The sequence below is a fragment of the Marmota marmota genome, unplaced genomic scaffold (assembly GCF_001458135.2).
Source record: "Marmota marmota marmota unplaced genomic scaffold, marMar, whole genome shotgun sequence".
NCBI classification, from domain to species: domain Eukaryota; kingdom Metazoa; phylum Chordata; class Mammalia; order Rodentia; family Sciuridae; genus Marmota; species Marmota marmota.
This window is the reverse complement of record NW_025999943.1, coordinates 10,306,175-10,327,965: the sequence shown is the minus strand read 5'-3', so window position 1 is coordinate 10,327,965 and position 21,791 is coordinate 10,306,175. Positions and strand designations below refer to the sequence as shown.

At 38.4% G+C, this 21,791-nt stretch overlaps 1 protein-coding gene across 2 annotated transcripts in view; it reads right to left on the bottom strand.

Annotated features, from left to right (window-relative positions):
- Positions 1–6,264: 6,264 nt before the first annotated feature.
- Positions 6,265–21,791, bottom strand: part of Eef1akmt1 (EEF1A lysine methyltransferase 1) — a 43,752-nt gene continuing 28,225 nt past the window's right edge. For both annotated transcript variants that reach the window (XM_015499342.2, XM_048801423.1), the window contains exons 3-5: positions 16,704–16,786; positions 8,559–8,839; positions 6,265–6,559 (exon numbers count right to left, since the gene is read on the bottom strand). In XM_015499342.2, coding sequence (XP_015354828.1) covers positions 6,432–6,559; positions 8,559–8,839; positions 16,704–16,786 — 492 coding nt within the window. In that variant the 3' untranslated portion in view covers positions 6,265–6,431. The remainder of the gene's footprint in view (positions 6,560–8,558; positions 8,840–16,703; positions 16,787–21,791) is intronic.

Here is a 21,791-nt window from a genome sequence, read left to right as displayed (position 1 = left end):
TATATTGGTATATATTTTAACCACCAAACTTCACTTACCATGGAAATAACAGTTATTATGTTACTGACAGCTGGAGTCTGATCTAGACAGAAGAGTCATTCAAGAACTTTCAACTCCTACTAAATGTTGACAGAAGAAATACACACCAATGCGAAAAATCCAGATGGTCCAAATAAAAAATTCAAAATTTAAAGTGAAAACTATAGGCAGTTCTGTGGAGTTAGTGAAATTTTACTTCCCTGTTCAAACTCAGGGTTGGGGGAGGGAGAATGATATCCCTGGTGGTGGTTTGTCTAAATACATTCCTATCCAGAAAACACAGAATTTTTAGAATATGAACGAAAATCTATAAGTTAGAGAGTGGCTTTCAAATTAGCCATTTGGGTAATTATTCCTGTTATCAATACTGCTGTGTAACATTTACCAGGTCACCCCTCAAAATACAAATGGTGCAAGTGTCAGGATATTAAGAAGCTATTTGCATGGGGAAAACACCACTATTTTATTCCTTATGTTATATAAATTCAACTTATTAAAGGGTAGCACATTTCCAATGCAAGAAATTAGTTTCCCATTCTAAGATCTAGAAAGGTAATCTTTTTGTGTCCACCCCCCAATGGAATATTCATCCATTTACTAAACATCTGCTATGGTTTCAGGGCTGGAGATTGAACTCAGGGCTTGTGCATGCAGGGCAAGCTCTCACTCTACCCCTGGACTACACCCGAGTGCCTTAGTTTGGATGTTGGGTACCCCTCCACAGGCCCATGGCAGTGCTATTAGGAGGTGCTGTGGACCTTTAGGAGGAGGAGCCCCCTGGAGGTTCTTATGTTATTGGGGATGTGTCCTCAAAGAAGAAAGTGAGGTCAAAGGAACCCTAGTCCCTTTCTCTCTCTCTCTTGCACCTGGCTCACGATTGAAGCCATTTTGCTCTGTATGCCTTCTCTGCATTTGCCACCTGGAATGCCCAACATAGGCTCAAAGCAATAGGTCTGACTAACCTTGGATCAGAAGCTTCAGAACTGTGAGCCAAGTAAGCCTTTTCTCGCAGGTATTTTGTTAAAGTGACAGAAAGCTGACGAACAGTATTTATTGATACCTATCTGGATCCACACAAGGAGTGCTGTCTTATCAGTCTGTGTTCCTTTGCCTGTGTGAGCTGTTTTCATTACTTCTTGTTACGGTTTGGATATGAGATATCCCCAAAAAGCTCACGTGTGAGACTATGCAAGAAGGTTCAGAGGAGAAATGATTAGATTGTGAGAATCTTAACCCAATCGGTGAATTAATCCTGGTAGGGATTTAACTGAGTGGTAACTAAAGGCCAAAAGGGTGTGACTAGAGGAAGTGGGCATTGGAGGTATATATTTTGTACCTGGTGAGTGGAGTCTCTCTCTCTGCTGCCTGATGATCATGTGAACTGCTTCTCTCTGCCACACTCTTCTGCCATGATGTTCAGCCTTACCTAAAGACCTGAGGAATGGAGCCCGCTACCTATATACTGAGACTTCTGGAACCATGAGCCCTCAAATAAACTTTTCCTCTGAGGAAGGACCGAGGAAGGAGGACCTCAAGTTTGAGGCCAGCCTCAGAAGCTTAGCAAGACTCTGTTTCAAAATAAAAAGGGCAGGGGATGGTGCTGCAGTTGAAGCTCAGTGGTAGAGCACTTGCCTAGCATGTGTGAGGCACTGGGTTTGATCCTCAGCACCACATGAAAATAAGTAAATAAATAAAATATAGGTATTGTGTTCATCTACAACTAAAAAAAACAAATTAAAAAAGAGGGCAAGGAATGTGGCTTAGAGATAGAGTGCTTCTTGTTCAATCTCCAGTACCACAAATAAATAAATGAATAAAACAAACATCAAACAAATCCTTTATTTTAAATGGATTGCTTGAGCAGGTATATAACACTTTGAATGACTCATTTTGTTTTTGTATAAAAGATGTTTAAAATGAAATCTTTAGTACTTTCACCAGGAAGCAGCAATTAGATAAGGCAAGTTGAAATAGAAGTGGTGACTAAGAATGGGGACATGCTGTTTCAATGAACAATGACAGTTTTATTCTCTTGTTAAAACTAATGTTTTTTGGGGGGAGGTTGGAATACTGTGTTTTACCAAATAGAGAAAACGGACTAGAGAAACTGCCAGCTAAATTTCAGTGAAACTTTGCTTCCCTCTGCCACAATCTTTGCTTCCCTCCCCCACCCAATCTTATCTCACACAGTTAACACAGCTACACTCATCTGCTCGGGTACCACTCATTCCTTGGCTCTATGAGGGAGCCGTGCTGGATACTGTACATTTCAATAGCTTCTTCCCCTCCTCCCAGAAAGTGCCACAGTGAGTGTTCCCTTCAAATAAATTCTATCTTGAGGATTTTTTTAAAGTATGTTTTTAAGCTGTTAATGGATACAATACCTTTATTTATTTATTTGTTTATTTTTATATGGTGCTGAGGGTTGAACCCAGTGCCTCACACAGGATAGGCAAGTTTGCTACCACTGAGCCACATCCCCAGCCTCTATCTTGAGGATTTTACGATACCCCTTGGAATAGAGGTACTTTGCTGTTTATTAAAGATCTCTTCCAACTGATAGTATAATAGCCCTCCCTTATCTTTGGTTTCAGTTCTCTTTGGTCAACCATGGTCTGAAAATATTAAATGAAAACTTCCAGAAAGAATTCATAAGTTTAAATTGTGTACTGTTCTAAATGCTGTCATGAGATCTTATAGTGTCTCACTCCATCCAGCTCGAGACCTGAATCATCCCCTTGTCTAGTGTATCCACCTGCATATACTATCTATCTGTGCGTCACTTAGTGACTATCTGGATCTTGGTTATCAGACGAACTGCTATGGTATTGCTGTGCTTATGTTTCAATAAACCTTATTTTGCTTAATAACAAAGCTGAAGTCAGATATGGTAGGAAGTAGTAACTAACTATAGTCCCAGTTACCAGAGAGCTGAGGCAAGAGGATCGCCTGGACGTAGGAGTTTGGGGCCAGCCTGGACAATATAGTGACACCTGGTCTCATACCAAAAAAAAGAAAAAAGTAAAACAAAACAAAACAAAAAAAAACAGAGTATAAGTGTAGTGAGGTGGCCATCTTATTACTGTGTATTGTTATAATTGTTTTATTATTATTCTTAATCTCTTACTGGGCCTAATTGATAAACTTTGTCATAGGTATGTAAGTACAGGAAAAAAAATATGGATCTTGATACCATCTGAGTTTTCAGGCATCCATTAGAGGACAGATTACTGTTTCTATCGTATGCTTGTTTTGTTAAAACAATCATTTGGGAATAGTAAATAAAATATTTTTTTCAAATACCAACAGTTCCATATAGGGGGCCAGTTTCCTGAACATCCCATTTCACTCCATCACTTTCAGCAGAGTAAAGAGGAAAAAAATAGGATCATTTTTAGTAACTGGCTCGAGCTCTGATTTTAGAATCGAATGGAGAGGGAAGGAACATGGAACTCCTATCTGAAATGAGGTCTTAAAGTTCCCTGTGCATAATCCCACAGATTGAGGAAGCTGAGGCAGGAGGATCCAAATTTGAGGCCAGCCTAGGCAACTTAGTGAGACCCTGCCTCAAAATAAAAAATAAAAATGAGCTAGGGCTGTGGCTCAGTGGTAAAGCACCCCTAGGCTCAATAATCCCCCGTACTGCCAAAAAGAAAAGAGCCGCCCTGTGCATTACATTTGCTCTTAACTTTCTAGGCACCTCACTGCTCCAAATATACAGCCAAATAATTATTTAGATTCTGTTAGCAAAAGTGAAACTATTCTTTCTCACTCATGGGTTCATTACTTTGTCTCTCAGTACAAACCTCTGACTTACAAAAATGTCTATTAAAATACTTTTCAGGGCTGGGATTGTAGCTCTGTGGTAGAGCACTTGCCTAGCATGTGTGAGACACTGGGTTTGATCCTCACCATCACATAAAAATAAACAAATAAATTAAAGGCATTGTGTCCATCTACAACTAAAAATATAAAAAAATAAAATACTTTTCAATCTTTTAAGTTCTTGGAGAATAAGGGGCCAGGAGCCTCCTGAGAGTATATGATGATTGGCAGATGTCTGGAGTGCCTCCACCCCTAATCGGGCAGACTGGGAGGAACACACCAGGCCTAATGGTTTTTTTTTTTTTTTTTTTTTTTTAAAGGTCGCAAAGGTATAGCTGCAGACTATTTATGAAATCCAGAAGTGGATTGTACTGAGCACAGATTTGCTATAATTGAAATCGTATCAGGGGTCCAAAGCTGTGAAACACACTTTGGCTGCTTATTAAACAAAAAATGCCATTACTTCATTTTGTAAGCCTTCTAACTTGTATAAATTTTTAATGAATTAAGCCTTTCCCTTTCCCTCTCTCTCCTCTGGAAAAGAAATAAGGTTTCTCTTCAACGAAATGACTGATTTATAGGACAAAATTCTGTGATTTCTAGGTTGTTACTTGTCTGCAATTTGTAAGCTGAACATTTCATTTCTATACATAATTTGTCACTGGCCTAGGTAATTTTTAGCATACCAATTCATAAGGAAAGGTGGATTTTTTTTTTTTTTAAACTCAGGGGCACTCAACCACTGAGCCACATCCCCAGCCCTATTTTGTATTTTATTAGGGACTGGGCCTCACTGAGTTGCTTAGCACCTCGCTGTTGCTGAGGCTGGCTTTGAATTCTCAATCCTCCAGTCTTAGCCTCCTGAGCCGCTGGGATCACAGGCATGTGCCACCATGCCTGAGAAGGAGTGATTTTTAAAAAACATTTATTAAATAATGTGTCAGGTGCTGATAAAAATCAATGTCTCATAAAAATAATTATTAAATTAAAAGTTGTCTGGAAGTATGATTACTGAGTTCTGAGAAAAAAACAAGAGCAGTTCCCCCAGTTCCCCTGGGGTTCACATGCCCAGCCCCTCCTCTCTGGATCAGTCAGGATAGGACAGGTTTAGCTCCAGTGAGTCACAAGTCCCACAGTCTGATGGTCAACAGCAAAAGCTCATTTCTCACTGTTCGTCATGTCCCCTGCATGTTGGCTATGGCCCTGCCACCCTTGAGGACTACGTAGCCAGAGCAGCTTCTGTCTGGAATGCTGCTGGTCACTGTCGGAAGCAGAGCTTTATTCAGAAGTGACACGTGTCACTTCCTTTCACATTCGGTCAGCCAAAGCAAGTCATACGAGGTGGGAATAACCCTTTCCCAGAGAGACAGTGTTGATTTGGGGGAAAGTATCTTGAAATGATTATAGATCTCCAAAAAATTGCAATATTACCAGAGAGGTGTGTACCCTTTACCTAGTTTCCCCCCTGCAGCATAATGTCACAACCAGGAAACCAAGGCCAGTACAACCACAGACCCCATTCTCTATTCCAAGTTCACATTTTGTTTTACATACTCATTTGTGCATGTGAAACCCAAGCCACAGACAAGACACAAAACAATCCAGGACCACAGAGAACTTCCCTTTGTGGCCGTGCCCCTCCCCACAGCCCCCCTCCCCCATTTGTTCTCCATTGGAGAATGTTATATAACTGGAAACCTATAGCATGTGACCTTTGGGAATTGGCTTTTTTCACCCAGCATGATGTCCTTAAGATCCATCCAACGTATAGATTTCAATGGTCCATTCCTTTTGATTACCATGCAGCCTTCTGGGGTATAGATGTATCAGAAATATTTTTTGAACAATAAGAATCTAGTGCAGTCCCCAGCTGTTTCTTGGTAACAATGTTTGGTTCACAGGTGGCACTGACTTCTTCAGGCAGTTTGGAATGAGAATGCTGAGGCTCAGCCACTGGCAGAGGGCACCTGAGATACATTCAAGTCACCCCTCCCAAACTGGGAAAAGGAGGAGAAATATAAAAGGCACTCAAAAATTGGTTCCTTGGATTATCAACTGATTTCATGGAGGCAAGTCAAGTCTCCCTGGGTGGCTGGAGCAGGATGTCAAGTGCTCTCACAAGACCAAGGATGCTGCATGCCAACCACTAGAAGCACCCACTATCCACTGCTGGTCAGAAGGAGCCCACTTTAAGGAACCTCTGGCCCAAAGCCGACACCAATATCCTGTTCACCTCAAGAGGCTTGGGTAAGCCAGCAAGTTGTTCTGTTTTTTCCACATATGTTATCAAATGAGGAATGCATTAGACAGGTTTTAAGATTTCTTTCAACTCTAATTCCATGGATTTGATTGGCAGAAGAATCCCAAACTCCAGGGATGCCCTCATTAAAGAAACAATAATGACAGTTTTCTCCTTTATTCTGAAAATTAGGCCAGGACAGCCCCAGTTTGGGGGGAGTGGGAGAAGAGGTTATAGCTTTTCAATTGACTAAGAAAATAAAAAGGGGGAAATGAAAATGTCACCGGGATCCTTTCCTGTAACATGTCCCTGTCCATGTTTAGGTTCCCTAGTCCAGTCCAGAATCATAATTCACATAGCAGCGGAACTCATTTGCCAAGTTTCGTGTGTGTTCTGGAATAAACTTGCACATCCTCACATCCAGGAGTTGCGCTGCCTGTTCTTCCATGACGGCACCTGAGGAGAACAAATCCAATGAAACAGAGTGAAATACCAACCAGGAGAGGGGACCAATCATGGCTGTGGAGCAGATTCTAGACTAAAACACTTGAAACAACTAACACAGAGAGTGGGGGTCCATTCTTTATGTCCCCCTTTACCTTCTCTGACATTTTTATAAATTATCTACTTTTTCCATTTCTTTTTTAGTTAATAAGTAATCTTCCTATTTCTGCAAAGCTTGGACACTTAGAAACAGAAGTGGATTATATTTATAAAGGAAGACGAGGAAAGCAAAAAGAACTACTAGGCGTTCCCGGTTGAGTCAATAACTTCTTTTTGGTTAGTATATAATCTTACAGAGCCTATGAATGAACATGGACCACCTGTTTGCCCATCTCTCCAATTTCTCTCCCAGCCTACTCCTTGCCCTGTGGTCCATCTTGCCCAAGTGCTCCTCTCCCAACACTCACATGTTGCAGAGAGCACCAGCCAGAAAACAGAAGAATCCCTGATTCTTGCCCTTTCTTCCCCTCCACATTCAGATCATAGCAAGTTCTTCCAGTTTTATCACCCAACATGATCTTTTATCTATTCCTAATGCTGTAACCTTGCCAGAACTGCTGTCACTCTCAGCTGAACAGTGTGGTGGCCCCACGTGGCACCTGTATCCACTAGCCACTTTGGTACAAAGCTCCAGAGACCAATTGGACCAATTAGACTAATTGGACCCAGTGGTTTTTGGACTAAACACTGTAAAAGAAAGCCTTGATTCCTGGCTCTCATCTGTACAGGGTTTGGGTGGGGAACACCTCTTGTTCCACACTACGTGACACCACCCTCTGGTCACATTGAGCCCCTGAACCTGGTCTGTGCTGGCCCACCCCTGCCAGGGTTGAGGGCACCTGGACTTCCCGCTGAGATCTTGCCCCGGGTCTGGAGTTCCCTCCCAGTCTTCCTCAGTACCAGCCCTGCTTCTCTTTCTTCATTACACTTGAAGAGAATTAGAGCTTCATTTCTTAGGTCTGTTTTGTCACATTTTTAAAATATTTCTCTCCTAAAACTAAAAGGTATATCCCAAGAGATCAGATTACTTGCTTGTTGGCTGGCACAAAGGGTTAGTAAATAGTTGTCAAATGAATGAACATTAAGTAAATTACATTGGTATGAACAAAGAGTGGCATTCTTCACCAAATAAACAATTCTTTTTTTTTTTTTTTTAAAGATAGAGTGAGAGAGGGAGGGAGAGAGAGAGAGAGAGAATTTTTAATATTTATTTTTTAGTTCTCGGCGGACACAACATCTTTGTTTGTATGTGGTGCTGAGGATCGAACCCGGGCCGCACGCATGCCAGGCGAGCGCGCTACCGCTTGAGCCACATCCCCAGCCCCCAAATAAACAATTCTACACCACCCAAGAGCAGACCCCCTGCAGCTCCAGGGCAAAGAGCAGAGTAGGGCATGCAGGAAAGAAGCTGTGGCCCTGAGGATCTGGGAGTAGGACCCGCGACCACACCAAGCACACAGACACAGGGCTGCACAGAAGTAAAGAGATGGGTAGGTGAAGTTTTAGTTCTCAAATTTTAATAAATAATCTTAAGAAAGTGTATCAGTTGCATGAAGAAAACTTTTACTAATGAACCTAATGTAATGTTTAGCTCTATAACCTAAGACAATTCCCTTTATAGATTCTGATTTTCTCTTTATCACTTGTGGAGTCTGGATCAAATACTATTGTTACCATGATGACAGTTTAGTGTCAGATCTTAAGCTAAGCATTTCATGGTCAGCACGATTCACCATGACCCTTAAAAGCAGGTAGTATTTATTATCAGTTTCAGTTTATAGATCAGAAACCCATGGCACAGAGAGGTTAAATAACTTGTTTAAGGTCACATGGTAAGTTCTAAGATTCAGTTCTAAGGATCTGAGTTCTAAGATCTCTTCCAGCTCTTGGAACCCAAGACTTGACTATCCACTGTCATCAGCCTACATGAGACCCAAAATGTGGTACCTACCTGTGCATAGCAGAATCTTGCCCCTTGTCAGGTATTTGATGGTTTCGGATGTCTTCCTGAGACATTCCTCAGAAAGATAGGGAGGATCTGCTATTACAATGTCAAAACTATGTGCAACAATTTTTTCAGGTAAATCCAGTGGATTATTATAATCATAGAAGATAAATTCTTCTCCATACATGGCGAATCTTTTGTCATATTCAAAGATGTATATAGAGAAGTCTTCTCTGTGTAGTTCTCTGAGTTTCTGATAAACACTGGGGGCACTCACACACGCAATTCTACAATACAAAATGAATACACTGTGAGAGATCTTTAATGGTGCTACTTTCCTCAAAATAATGGGTCCTTGTGTTCAGATTTTCTTGAATCAAATAATAGTGCAAGCTAATGATTAGTAAATTTTTGAGAAAAACATTATATAGTCTCACTTTTAAAGAATTTGTTATTTAAAAATACATAACTCATAATTTGAGGTTATGAAATAATAAATGTACTTTTATAGAAAAAATGTTAAAAGCATCAGGAACACATTATGATAAAAATTAGATGTAGTTAGCCCAAAGTCTAAATTCACCAAGTGTTTTCATGTTGAGTTTTTAATACTCCTTTCAAATACTTTTAGTCCAAACTAGATATTTTGAAGTCATTTTGTAATATTCATGATCTTGCAAGAAAAATCCCAAGTAGATCCCTTTTCCAAAAAGATATAATAAAGCGAGGTCTTATTGCAGACAAACTACTCTGAATGTTTGCATCTTTTTTTGTGCATGTAAGAAAATCAAAGAATGTATTCTTTTTTGCTTGAGATCAAATGCAGGGCTTTGTGCATGCTAGGCACACTAAGCTACGTTCCCAGTTCAAAGACCTTATTTCATTACAAGTAGTGCACAGTTTATATGAATGGGTAGTTTTCCAAGAGATAACTTTTAACTCCAATTGCTGAAAAATCCAGGGGTAACCTAAATATTGAAATGCTGACTTGACTATGGTATGGTTATTTCATGGTAGCCACTTTTAAAAAGACTGAAATAGACCTCTGTATGCTGATTAGGACTGATCACCAAGATCTATTCAAGGAACAGAGAAGAGTAAAACATGATTTCATGAATATGGGATAGTAAAGGCTGGTGAGGTCAAAACGTGTGTCCTAGCCAGCTGGTGGGGACAGGGCCCTCCTAGCTCAGCACTTCTGCACAGGGCTGGGAGGACACAGGGACAGCGCAATTCTATCTCTACTTCGCTGAAAGAACAAACTGCAACATTCAGGATCAGGTATGCACAATGGAAATTCCTCCCTCCCTCCTTTCCCCTCCCAACCTCCCTTCCTTTCACTGAATTACACCCCTAGCCCTTTCTATTTTTTATTTTGAGACAAGGATTTGCTAAGTTGCCAAGGCTGGCTTCAAACTCGTTATCCTCCTGCCTCAACCTCCCAAGTTGCTGGGGTTGCAGGTGTGCACCATTACACCCAGCTTACATACAATGCAAAATTTTTCTGAGAAAGAAGAAATAAAGCTATTTCCAGGCAAACAAAATCTCAGTGCTTGCTTGAGCAGGTTTCCCTGCACTTCAGGCAGGGCAGTGGACCAAGTTGCAAGATGGAATGAGACCGGAGAGGCTGGAGAAGTTGGCAAAAGATAGTGAAGGTTATCAGGTAGCACCTGATGAGCCAGCTAACCACTGGGTGACCTTCTGCAAATGACTGAATTTCTCCAGCCTTGCTGTCTGTCTTTAGAATGGAGAGCATAAAAGTAATGACTCCACAGAGACGAAAGGACAGAATAAAATGACGCTGGTAAAGCACTTATAAGAGAGGGTACACAGTGATCAATAAATTATTTTTACTATCATTCATGTTTAAAATTATGACTTAGTACCTAGAAACACTGATGTCACCTTTCAGAAAAAAAACAAAAACAAAAAGTTGCTTTCAAGGCTCTCCCTTTCTCTCTCTCTCTCCCAGGCTTTTTAATTTTATTTTAAGACAGGGTCTTACTATGTTACCCAGGCTGGTCTTGAACTTGTAGTCCTTCTGCCTCAGCCTCCCAAGTAGCTGGGATTACAGGACTGCACCATGACTGGTAAAGTATCTATTTAAGAAGTAATTCATCCCCAGGATTCTTTTCCACACCCATGTCTTAGAGCATATGCTTTCCACAACTGGCAGAAACTGGAGGAATGTTCTTTGGATTGGGGCATGCTCAAGAGAGGGATGATAACCACAATTGATGATGTGGTTCTATGTGGAAGTAAAAGGGAACTGGGTGTTTAGCTCAGTGACAGGGAACTTGCCTAACAGGCTAATGTTCTGGGTTCCATTTCTGGCACTGAAAAGAAAAAAAAAAAAAAGCAAAGCAAAACAAAACAAAAGAATAGGAAGTTAGAAGAAATACATTAAACTCAATGGATATTGAGACTTCCTCTTCTTTCAGTCATTGAAGGATGCATAACTTCCAGGGAAAAATTAAGAGAATCTTCCCTAGATCTCTGACCAGCCTATAGGAAAATGCTATACACAATGACACTAGGTAGGGGCTCTCTAGGAAATAGCTCATCCTGATCCTCCAACTATAGAGACCAAAGTAGATAATGTAGGGCTGGGGTGTAGATCAGTGGTAGAGCATATGCTTAGCACATGTGAAGTCCTGGGTCCAATCCCTAGCGCTAACCCCCAAACCAAACCAAACAATAATAACAATAAATTAAAGTAAATAAGGAACACCCACGTGTCAAATCTTCCAGCTTTTGAGTGCCCCATGCTTAAATATGAATGTACAGCTGAGGGTCAACAGACATTTGAAGCACCAATATTAGACAAGTATCTGAGGTTAGATAGATAAAAGCATTTCAGAGTAAACAGAAACTATGCAGGGAAAAGAAAATGTTTATAAATTATAGGAAAATGCTATACACATTGACACTAGGGGCTCTCTAGGAAATAGCTCATCCTGATCCTGATGTTATAAATTAGTTACAGAACTAATAATATTCCTAAGAGGGATGAACAAGATACAATAGTAAATGAATATTCAAAGGTCAAAAAAAGAGCTATATACAATTACAAATATGATAGTATATATGACAAACTCAATAGAATAGTTAGACAATAAAGTTGAGGAATTCTCCGAGAAAGCTGGATAAAGAGACAACAGACAGAAAATGAGAAAATTAGAGTCCATATTCAATTAGCAGAAGTTCCAGAAATGGAACAGAAAAAAAAAAAAAAAAGAAAAGAAAGAAAAAGAAAACCATGGGTGAAGGAATCAAAGAAAGAATTTAAGACAATTTCTTTCCCAAACTGAAGGACGTGAGTTAAAAAAAAGAAAGGATTTCTTAGTGTTCAATGCAATAGATAAAAGTGGCAAAAACCAAAAAACTACTCTGGGTACCAAAGATTAAGAAAAGAAAACCCTAAGCCTATAGGGGGAAGAACCAAAAAAACAAAACCAAAACAGGTTTCTTACAAGAAATCAGAGTGTCATTGGCTTTCTCAACAGAAACAATGGAAGCTTGGAGAAAATGGAGCAATTCCTTCCAAATCTAGATTTAAATACCCAGAAAAACTATCACTACCAAGTGTTAGGGGAGAAGCCAGGTGTAGTAATTAGCTTTTTCTTGCTATGACAAACACCTGAGAAAAATAACTTAGAGAAGGAAAGATTTTGGCTCACAGTTTAAAGGTCTCAGTCCATAGTTGGCTGGCTCCACTACTTTGGGCCTGAAGTAAGGCAGAACATCATGGAAGAAGGGTGTGGCAGAGGAAACTGTCAGCTCATGGCAGCTGGGAAGCAAAGAGAGTGAGAGAGAGCAAGAGCAAGAGAGCAAGAGAGAAGGAAGGCGTTAGGGACAAGATATAGTCCCCAAGGGTATGCCTCAGGGACCCACTTCTTCCAACTATGCCCCACCTCCTACAATTTATACCGCCTCCCAAGAGTCTATGTAAATTATTAATCCATCAGTGAATTGATCCACTGATGAAGTTAGAGCTCTTATGATGCATTCACTTCCCAAAATCCCCAACTATTAATATTACTGCATTAGGGACAAGGCCTTCAACACACGAGACTGGAGGATTCCAGATCCAAACCATAACATCTGGTGCAATAACACCTGTAATCCCAGCTACTCTGGAAGGTTAACCGTATTTATGTGGGTTTGTCTCTGTGTTCTCTATTATGTACCATTGGGCTACCAGTCTATTTTGGTGCCAATACCATGCTGGTTTTGTTACTATAGCTCTGAAGGATAGTTTAAGGTCTGGTATTATTATGCCTCCTGCTTCACTTTTCTTGCTAAGGATTGCTTTAGCTATTCTGGGTCTCTTATTTTTCCAAATAAATTTTATGATTGCTTTTTCTACTTCTATTTCTAAGACTGTCATTGGGATTTTAATAGGAATTACATTGAATCTGTATAAAGCTTTTGGTAGTATGACCATTTTGACAATATTAATTCTGCCTAACCAGGAGCATCAGAGATCTTTCCATCTTCTGAGGTTTTCTTCAATTTCTTTCTGTAGTTTTCACTGTAGAGGTTTTTCACCTTTTTTGTTAGATTGTCTCTTTTTTTTTTTTTTTTTTGAGGCTATTGTGAATGGAGTAGTTTTCCTAATTTCTCTTTCAGTGGACTTATCGCTGATGTATAGAAATGCATTTGATTTATGGGTATTGATTTTATATCCTGCTACTTTGCTGAATTCATTTATTAGTTCTAAAAGTTTTCTGGTGGAATTTTTTGGATCTTCTAGGTACACAATCCTGTCATCAGCAAATAGTGGTAGTTTGAGTTCTTCTTTACCTATTTGTATCCCTTTAATTTCTTTCTTTTGTCTAATTGTTCTGGCTAGAGTTTCAAGGATGATGTCAAATAGAAGTGGTGAAAGAGGACATCCTTGTCTTATTCTAGTTTTTAGCGAGAATGCTTTCAGTTTTTCTCCATTTAGAATGATGCTGGCCTTGAGTTTAGCATATATAGCTCTTATAACATTGATGTATGTTCCTACTATCCCTAGTTTTTCTAGTCTTTTGAACATGAAGGAGTGCTGTATTTTTTCAAATGCTTTTTGTGCATCTATTGAGATGATCATATGATTCTTGTTTTTAAGTCTATTAATATGATGAATTACATTTATTGATTTTCATATGTTGAACCAACCCTGCATTCCTGGGATGAATCCTCCTTGATCGTGGTGCACTATCTTTTAAATATGTTTTTATATGCAATTTGCAAGAATTTTATTGAGAATTTTTACATCTATGTTCATCAGGGCTATTGGTCTGAAGTTTTCTTTCCTTAATGTGTCTTTGTCTGTTTTTTGTATTAGGGTGATGTGGATGCTAATTCACAGTAATGCAGGGGGAGCACTAGGGAAGAATAATGTTACCTTAGATTAGGAGTAGGAAGTGATGGGAGGGATATATATATATATATATATATAGAGAGAGAGAGAGAGAGAGAGAGAGAACTGGTCAAATCAAGATATATATATATTATATATATATAATATAACATATATTATATATATCACACATATATATAATTATCATACCTGACCCCATAAACTGGTACAATAATGATTTTTTAAAATAAAATAAATCATTTTTTAAAAGTTCACATCAGAAACATTGTTAACAAATAAAAAGCAAATGAAAAACTGGGGAAATATGTAATATGTAGTATGTTTTGGAAATCTGCCTCATCACGGCAACCATTCTATCTATATGTATCTCAGAACATATTGTAAGCCTCAAATATGCAAAATAAACTTTATTTTAAAAGTAAAAAAACCAAAACAAAACATGTTTGTACTTACTGATAGGAGATCTAGATAGAAAATTTGGAAGTTAATTAATAATATGGATACAGAATACATAAAAATAAAAGAATTATTATCTGCATAGAAAATAAAAATTGTAGAAAAGAGGAAAATTGAAGTCTTAACTATAAATAAGACTATACAGCCACAACAACATGAGCCAATTATAGGGTACTGATTTAACAGCTGAGCAGCCATCTTAAATGTTAACTGCCATTTTATGAGATAAGTTTCACTTTCCTGTACTTCCTCTTACCCAAACTCCCCTCACCTCCATTAGTGACCTACCCACCCCATGGTACCATAACCCTAAGTCAATCCCAGAAGGACACTACTTCTTTGCTCTGGAAAGCCCCATGGTACCATGGACCTAAGCCAATCCCATGCTATACCCCACCTGCCTAGCTCTAACGCAAGCACCCCTGATCCTATCCCATAGAGCCACAATGACAACTCCAAACCCCTAACCCACAAAAGCTGAGCACCCGAACATCTTGGGGCCTCTCTCTCCTCTCTATAGAGAGATGGCCTTTATTTGTCGGCTTTGACAAATAAACTTTCGTGTGGCTCTCTGCCTGGTCTCCGTCCTTCATTTCTTGCTCTCCTGTCTCTTGTTTTCTCACTTTCCTTTCACCGGTCCTAACTAAAATTAAGATAGGACTATTGGGAATATGGACAGAAAGCATGCATGTTATGTGATTATGGTAGAGCATAAAAAGAGCTAAATCCTCTACAGTGAAAAGAAAGAAGTACCCCCTTAACTGTGGTTTTGCTTTCTGCAGTTTCAGTAATCTGTAACTGATATAATTCTAAAACATTAAATGGAAAATTCCAGAAGTTGTTCATAAATTTTAAATAACTTTCAGTTGCTATTGTTGATCTATTACTGTGTAGAGCGCTTGCCTTGCATGTGTGAGGCACTGGGTTAGATCCTCAGCACCACATAAATAAATAAACAAAATAAAGATATTGTGTCCATATACAACCATATATATATATATATATATATATAAAACTACTATAGTTTAAAAAAAAAAGAATGTATGTATGGAACAACATAGTGTATAAAGAGTTTCATACTACCTATGGTTTCAGGTACCCACTGAGATCTTGGAACAGATCCCCCTACAGATAAGGGGGAATGATAGTAAATGTCTAAAAATGACAAATCACAAAGTAGCAATATAAACATATTACTCAGAAATCTGACTGTAAATACCAAAAGAATCAACTGAAAAGAAGCTGAAAGTAGGGGGCAGGCATGAGGGACGTTAGTAATGGATGTTTTTCTGAATAAACCTTTTAGAAACATTTGACCCTTTAAATTACATGCATGAAGTTGGGCGCAAAGGCACAAGCGTGTAATCCCAGGAGCTTGGGAGGCTGAGATAGGAGGATTGCAGAGTTCAAAGCCGGCCTCAGCAATGGCGAGGCACTAAGCAATTCAGTAAGACCCTGTCTCTAGATAAAATACAAATACGGCTGGGAATGTGGCTCAGTGGTTGAGTGCCCCTGAGTTCAATCCCTGGTACCCGCTCCCCCAAAAATTATATGCACGAAAACCTTTGACAAAAATAAAAACCAAATTAACAAAAAAGAAAGCCTATATTCATCAAAGTTCAAAAAGACCAAACATTATGATTTCTCTGTCTCTCTTTCTCTCTCTTTTTGTGCTGGGGAATCAAACTCAGGGCCTAAGCAAGTGCTCTACCACTGAGCTATACCCGCAGCCTCCAAGGTGTTCTTTTTTAAAGCAAACTCTAGACATATAAAGGAAAGAAATTGGTTGGAAAATGTCAATATAAGAATAGTGGGCTGAGGATATAGCTCAGAGAGTAGAGTGCTTGACTTGTATGCACAAGACCCTGTGCTCAATCCCCAGAACTGCCAAAAAAAAAAAAAAAGGAATAAGGCCAGGGGATACAGTTTAGTAGTAGAATATCACATTTGCCTAGCATGTGCTAGATCCCAGGTTTAATCTCTAGTACAATCACACACACACACACACACACACACACCCAAAAAAAAAAAAAAAAACAAGAGAGAGAGAGATTAGAAATGACATGATGAATAGATTTCTGAATGCATCCCTAAACTCAGTGTTGAAGCAGTTCTTAATTGGTCATGTGCTGCAAACCACAATATTTGCATATTATAGTAAAACTTCTCACAAACCATCTCTCATCTAGGAAGAACGTTCAAAATATTAATTTACAGATCCATTTAGGGTTCATAAGCATGATAACCAGTTTTCATGCCATTGTGTGAGATGTGCCTCAGATTCATTTAGAGTAGAAGACAAAAAGGAAACAAATATTGAATCTCACCTGCCACCTTCTCCAGCAGCAGCAATCACCTCCTGTGCAAGTCGCAGAGCAGTTTCCTGACTATACCAAAACTGGCTCAATTGCTGTAACAGAGGGAAGGGTTGATATCATTTCAGAATTCACATAAACTTTGCTCTTTTCATTTATACCTACTATGCCAGTATGCATGTATTCACTTCTTTTGTAAATTAATTTCTTTGAAGCCCATATGTATGAATTAAATTTATGCATTAAGTATCAGTTACTGCTAATGTGACAAAAAGAGACAACTGGTCAATGTTTCTCTTGAGAGAATATACCCCTACCTTTATATGAGTCTTCCCCTCCAAAAAATTAAACTTGAACCTGATTAGGCTTCTAGATTCAGTTACAAGTGAACAGAATCACAAACACAGAGGATGGGAGAACATGTTAAAGACACCACAGGGATGCAGATAATTTCCCCCCCCCATGGCCTTATGTGCATGTTTCCTGAATTATGTATTTCTCAGTTAGGGCTAATTATTTTTTTGTTTTGTTTTGATTTGTTTTCTTCTTGTTCCATTTCATGCTGGTTGATGCTTTTCTTTAAAATTCTCCTGATCCTTAAAGATGTATTCGTATTTGTAAATTAAGGACTACCGTAGTGGAAATAAAGTAGCTACTCTGTAAATCTATTTCTTCAACAGACCTTTCTCTACTCTGAAAATACAGGGCCCAGGTGGACCAGTTTCCTGGGGCATGCAAACCAAGGATTCTCTACTGTAAAAATCCATCCAGGGAGGCTGGGGTTATGGCTTAGTGGTAGAGTACTCGCCTAGCACAGTTGATGCACTGGGGTTGATCCTCAGCACCACATAAAAATAAATAAATAGGGGCCGGGGTTGTGGCTCAGTGGTACAGTGCTTGCCTAGCATGCATGAGGCACTGGGTTCGATCCCCAGCACCACATAAAAATAAAATAAAGGTATTATATCCATCTACAACTATAAACAAACAAACAAATAAGTAAATAAATAAAAATAAAGGCATTGTGTCCACCTACAACTAAAAAAAAAAAATTAGCCAAAAAAAAAAATTAACATATCCAGGGAGAAGCAGATGATCATGACCCCAGCTGGCCCCTGTGGAGAAGGAGGAGGAGCAGACAACCATCACACACACACACACACACACACACACACACACCAGCCGACAGTAAGGTAGGAAGAGAGCAATCCTGACCCGCCACCCAGTAGGAGGAAAGCAACCTCAGACCAGATGTTCTGCGGCCCCATTTACCAACACGTGGGGTGGTTTTCCCCTCTGGCTTCCATCTAGTGACAACAACCAGGACCTATAAGACCATCTTCCAAGTTCCTGCAGGCAAGATATTGGTAACCTGCAGGGACACTACAAGATTATAAGGTAGAAACTGTAACACCTCGAGTCCACACTGCTAGAGAGGAAGACAAACAAACCACACGAAGAAACAAGGGAAGAAAGTGCGTGGAACACACTAAGCTGACACAATAATGGATGCTATTGACAGCACAGTAGATGAAATGTCAGAGAAGGAGTTTAGAGTGTACATAAAAAATTATCTGAGAAGCAAAGAATGAATTAAGAGAGCAAATACAGGCAACAACTGACTGCTCCAACAAAGAGATACAAGAGGAAATATAGGTAGCAAAAAAGATTACTTTAAGAAAGAGATAGAAGCTCTGAAAAAAAAACAAACAAACAGAAATCCTTGAAATGAAGAAAACAATAAACCAAAAAAAAATTCAATAGAATGCATCAACAACCGACTAGATCACTTGGAAGACAGAACCTCAGGCAATGAAGACAAAATATATAATCTTGAAAATAAAGTTGACCACACAGTGAAGAAGGTGAGAAGCCATGAATAGAATCTCCAAGAATTATGGGACAACATGAAAAAACCAAATCTAAGAATTAGAGGAAGCACAGAGATACAAACCAAAGGAATGGCCAATGTCTGCAATGAAATAATATCAAACATGGAGAATGAGTTGGAAAATCAAATACAAGAGGCTTACAGGACCCCAAATGTACAAAATTACAACAGATCCACACCAAGGTACCTTATAATGAAAATGCCAAATAAGGACAGAATTTTAAAAGCCACAAGAGAAAAGTTTCAGATTACATATAGGGGGAAATCAATTTGGATCTCAGCAAATTTTTCAACCCAGACCCTCAAAGCCAGGAGATTGTGGAACAACATATATCAAGCACTGAAAGAAAATGCATGCCAATCAAGAATCTTTTATCCAGCAAAATTAAGTTTCAGATTTGATGATAAAATAAAAACCTTCCATAATAAACAAAAATTAAAAGAATTTACAACATGAAAGCCTGCACTACAGGTTGTGGCTCAGTGGTAGAGCGCTCACCTAGCATGCATGAGGCACTGGGTTCAATCCTCAGCACCACAATAAATATAAAATAAAAGATATTATGTCCACCTAAAACTTAAAAATAAATATTTAAAAAAAAATAAAGCCTGCACTACAGAATATTCTTGGCAAAATATTCCATGAGGAGGAAATAAAAAACAACAGTGAAAATCAGCAAAGGGAGGAACTACACTAAGGAAAAATCCAATCAAAGGAGAAACCAACTCAAGTTTAAAATAAAAAATAAACCAAAATGACTGGGAATACAAACCATGACTTGATAATAACCCTGAATGTTAATGGCCCAAACTCATCAATTAAAAGACACAGAATGGCAGGTTAAATTTTTAAAAAATACATCCAACAATATTCTGCTTCCATGAGACTCATCTCATAGGAAAAGACAACCACAGACTGAAGGTGAAAGGTTGGGAAAAAAATATATCACTCACATGGGCCATGTAAACAAGCAGGGGTTTCCATCCTCAAATCAGATAAAGTGGGCTTCAAACCAAAGTTAGTCAGAAGAGATGAAGAAGGACATCTCATACTGCTTGAGAGAACCACACATTAACAAGACATAATAATCATAAACATCTATGCCCCAAACAATGGAGGTTCTACGTATATCAAACAAACCCTTCTCAATTTCAAGAAGCAAATAAATCCCAACACAAAAATACTGGATGACTTCAACACACCTCTCTCATCACTGGATAGATCTTCTAAACAAAAACTAAACAAATTATAGGACTCAAGAATACAATCAATGATTTAGACTTAATAGACATATATTTCATCCATCATCAAGCAAATACACCTTCTTCTCAGCAGCATATGAATCCTTCTCTAAATAGATCATTTATTATGCCACAAAGCAACTCTCAGCAAATACAAAAAAATAGAGATACTACCCTGTATTCTATCAGATCATAAAGGAATGAAACTAGAAATCAATGATAAAATAAAAAATAGAAATTATTCTAATACCTGGAGCCTAAATAATACGATATTGAATAAGCAATGGTAGCAGAAGACATCAGGGAAGAGATAAAAAAAAATTCTTAGAGGTAAACAACATACAACATATCAAAATCTCTGGGACACTATGAAGGCAGTACTAAGAGAAAAGTTCACTGCATGAGCTCATTCATTAAAAGAATAAAAAGTCAACAAATAAATGGCCTAACATTACATCGCAAAGCTCTAGAAAAAACAAAAACAAAATAAATCAACACCAAAAGTAGAAGACAAAATGATTAAAATCAGAGCTGAAATCAATAAAATTGAAACAAAAGAAACAATTCAAAAATTTGACAAAATGAAAAGTTGTTTCTTTGAAAAAATAAATAAAATTGATAGACTCTTAGCCATGCTAACAAAGAGAAGAAGAGAAAAATTCAAACTACTAAAATCTGTGATGAAAAAGGAAATATCACGATGGACACTATTAAAATACAGAAGATAATTAGAAACCACTTTGAAAATTTATACACCAATAAAATAGAAAATCTCAATGACATTGACAACTTCTAGAAACATATGATCTACCCAAACTGAATCAGAAGGACATACTCAATTTATTTATTTTATTTTTTTCAAAACTTTTTTTTTTAATACTTATTTTTTAGGTGTAGATGGACACAACACAATGCCTTTATTTTTTTATGTGGTGCTGAGAATCGAACCCGGTCCCGCCCATGCTAGGCGAGCACTCTACAGCTGAGCCACAATCCCAGCTCACATACACAATTTAAACAGATAAGTTTCAAGCAAGGAAACATAAGATGCCATCAAAAGCCTACCAACCAAGAAAAGCCCAGGACCAGATGGATTCTCAGCCAAGTTCTACAAGACCTTCCAGGAAGAACTAATATCAATACTCTTAAAATTATTCCATAAGGGCTGGGGATGTGGCTCAAGCGGTCGCACGCTCTCCTGGCATGTGTGCGGCCCGGGTTCGATCCTCAGCACCACATAAAAAAATAAAGGCATTGTGTTGTGTCCATCTACACCTAAAAAATAAGTATTAAAAAAAAAAGTTTTGAAAAAAATAAAATAAATAAATTGAGTATGTCCTTCTGATTCAGTTTGGGTAGATCATATGTTTCTAGAAGTTGTCAATGTCATTGAGATTTTCTATTTTATTGGTGTATAAATTTTCAAAGTGGTTTCTAATTATCTNTGTGTCCGCTGAGAACTAAAAAATAAAAAAATTTAAAAAAAACTCCCTCCCCACCCCCCCACTCTCTCTCTTTAAAAAAATATTGCATAAAAGAGAAAAGGAGGGAACCCTTCTAAACTCATTCTATGAGGCTAGCATCACCCTGATACCAAAACCAGACAAAGACTCATCAAGGAAAGAAAACTTCAGACCAATATCCCTGATGAACATAAACACCAAAATTCTCAATAAAATCCTGGCTAATCACATACAAAAACATATTAAAAAGATAGTGCACCTCAATTAAGTGGGGTTCATCTTAGAGATGCAAGGTTGGTTCAACATATGGAAATCAATAAATGTAATACATCATATCAATAGACTTAAAGATAAGAATCAGATGATTTTCTCAACAGAAGCTTAAAAAAAAGCATTTGATAAAATATAGCACCTCTTCATTTTCAAAACACTACAAAAACTAGGAAAAGTTGGATTATATCAACATTATAAAAGCTATCTATGCTAAGCCCAAGGCCAACATCA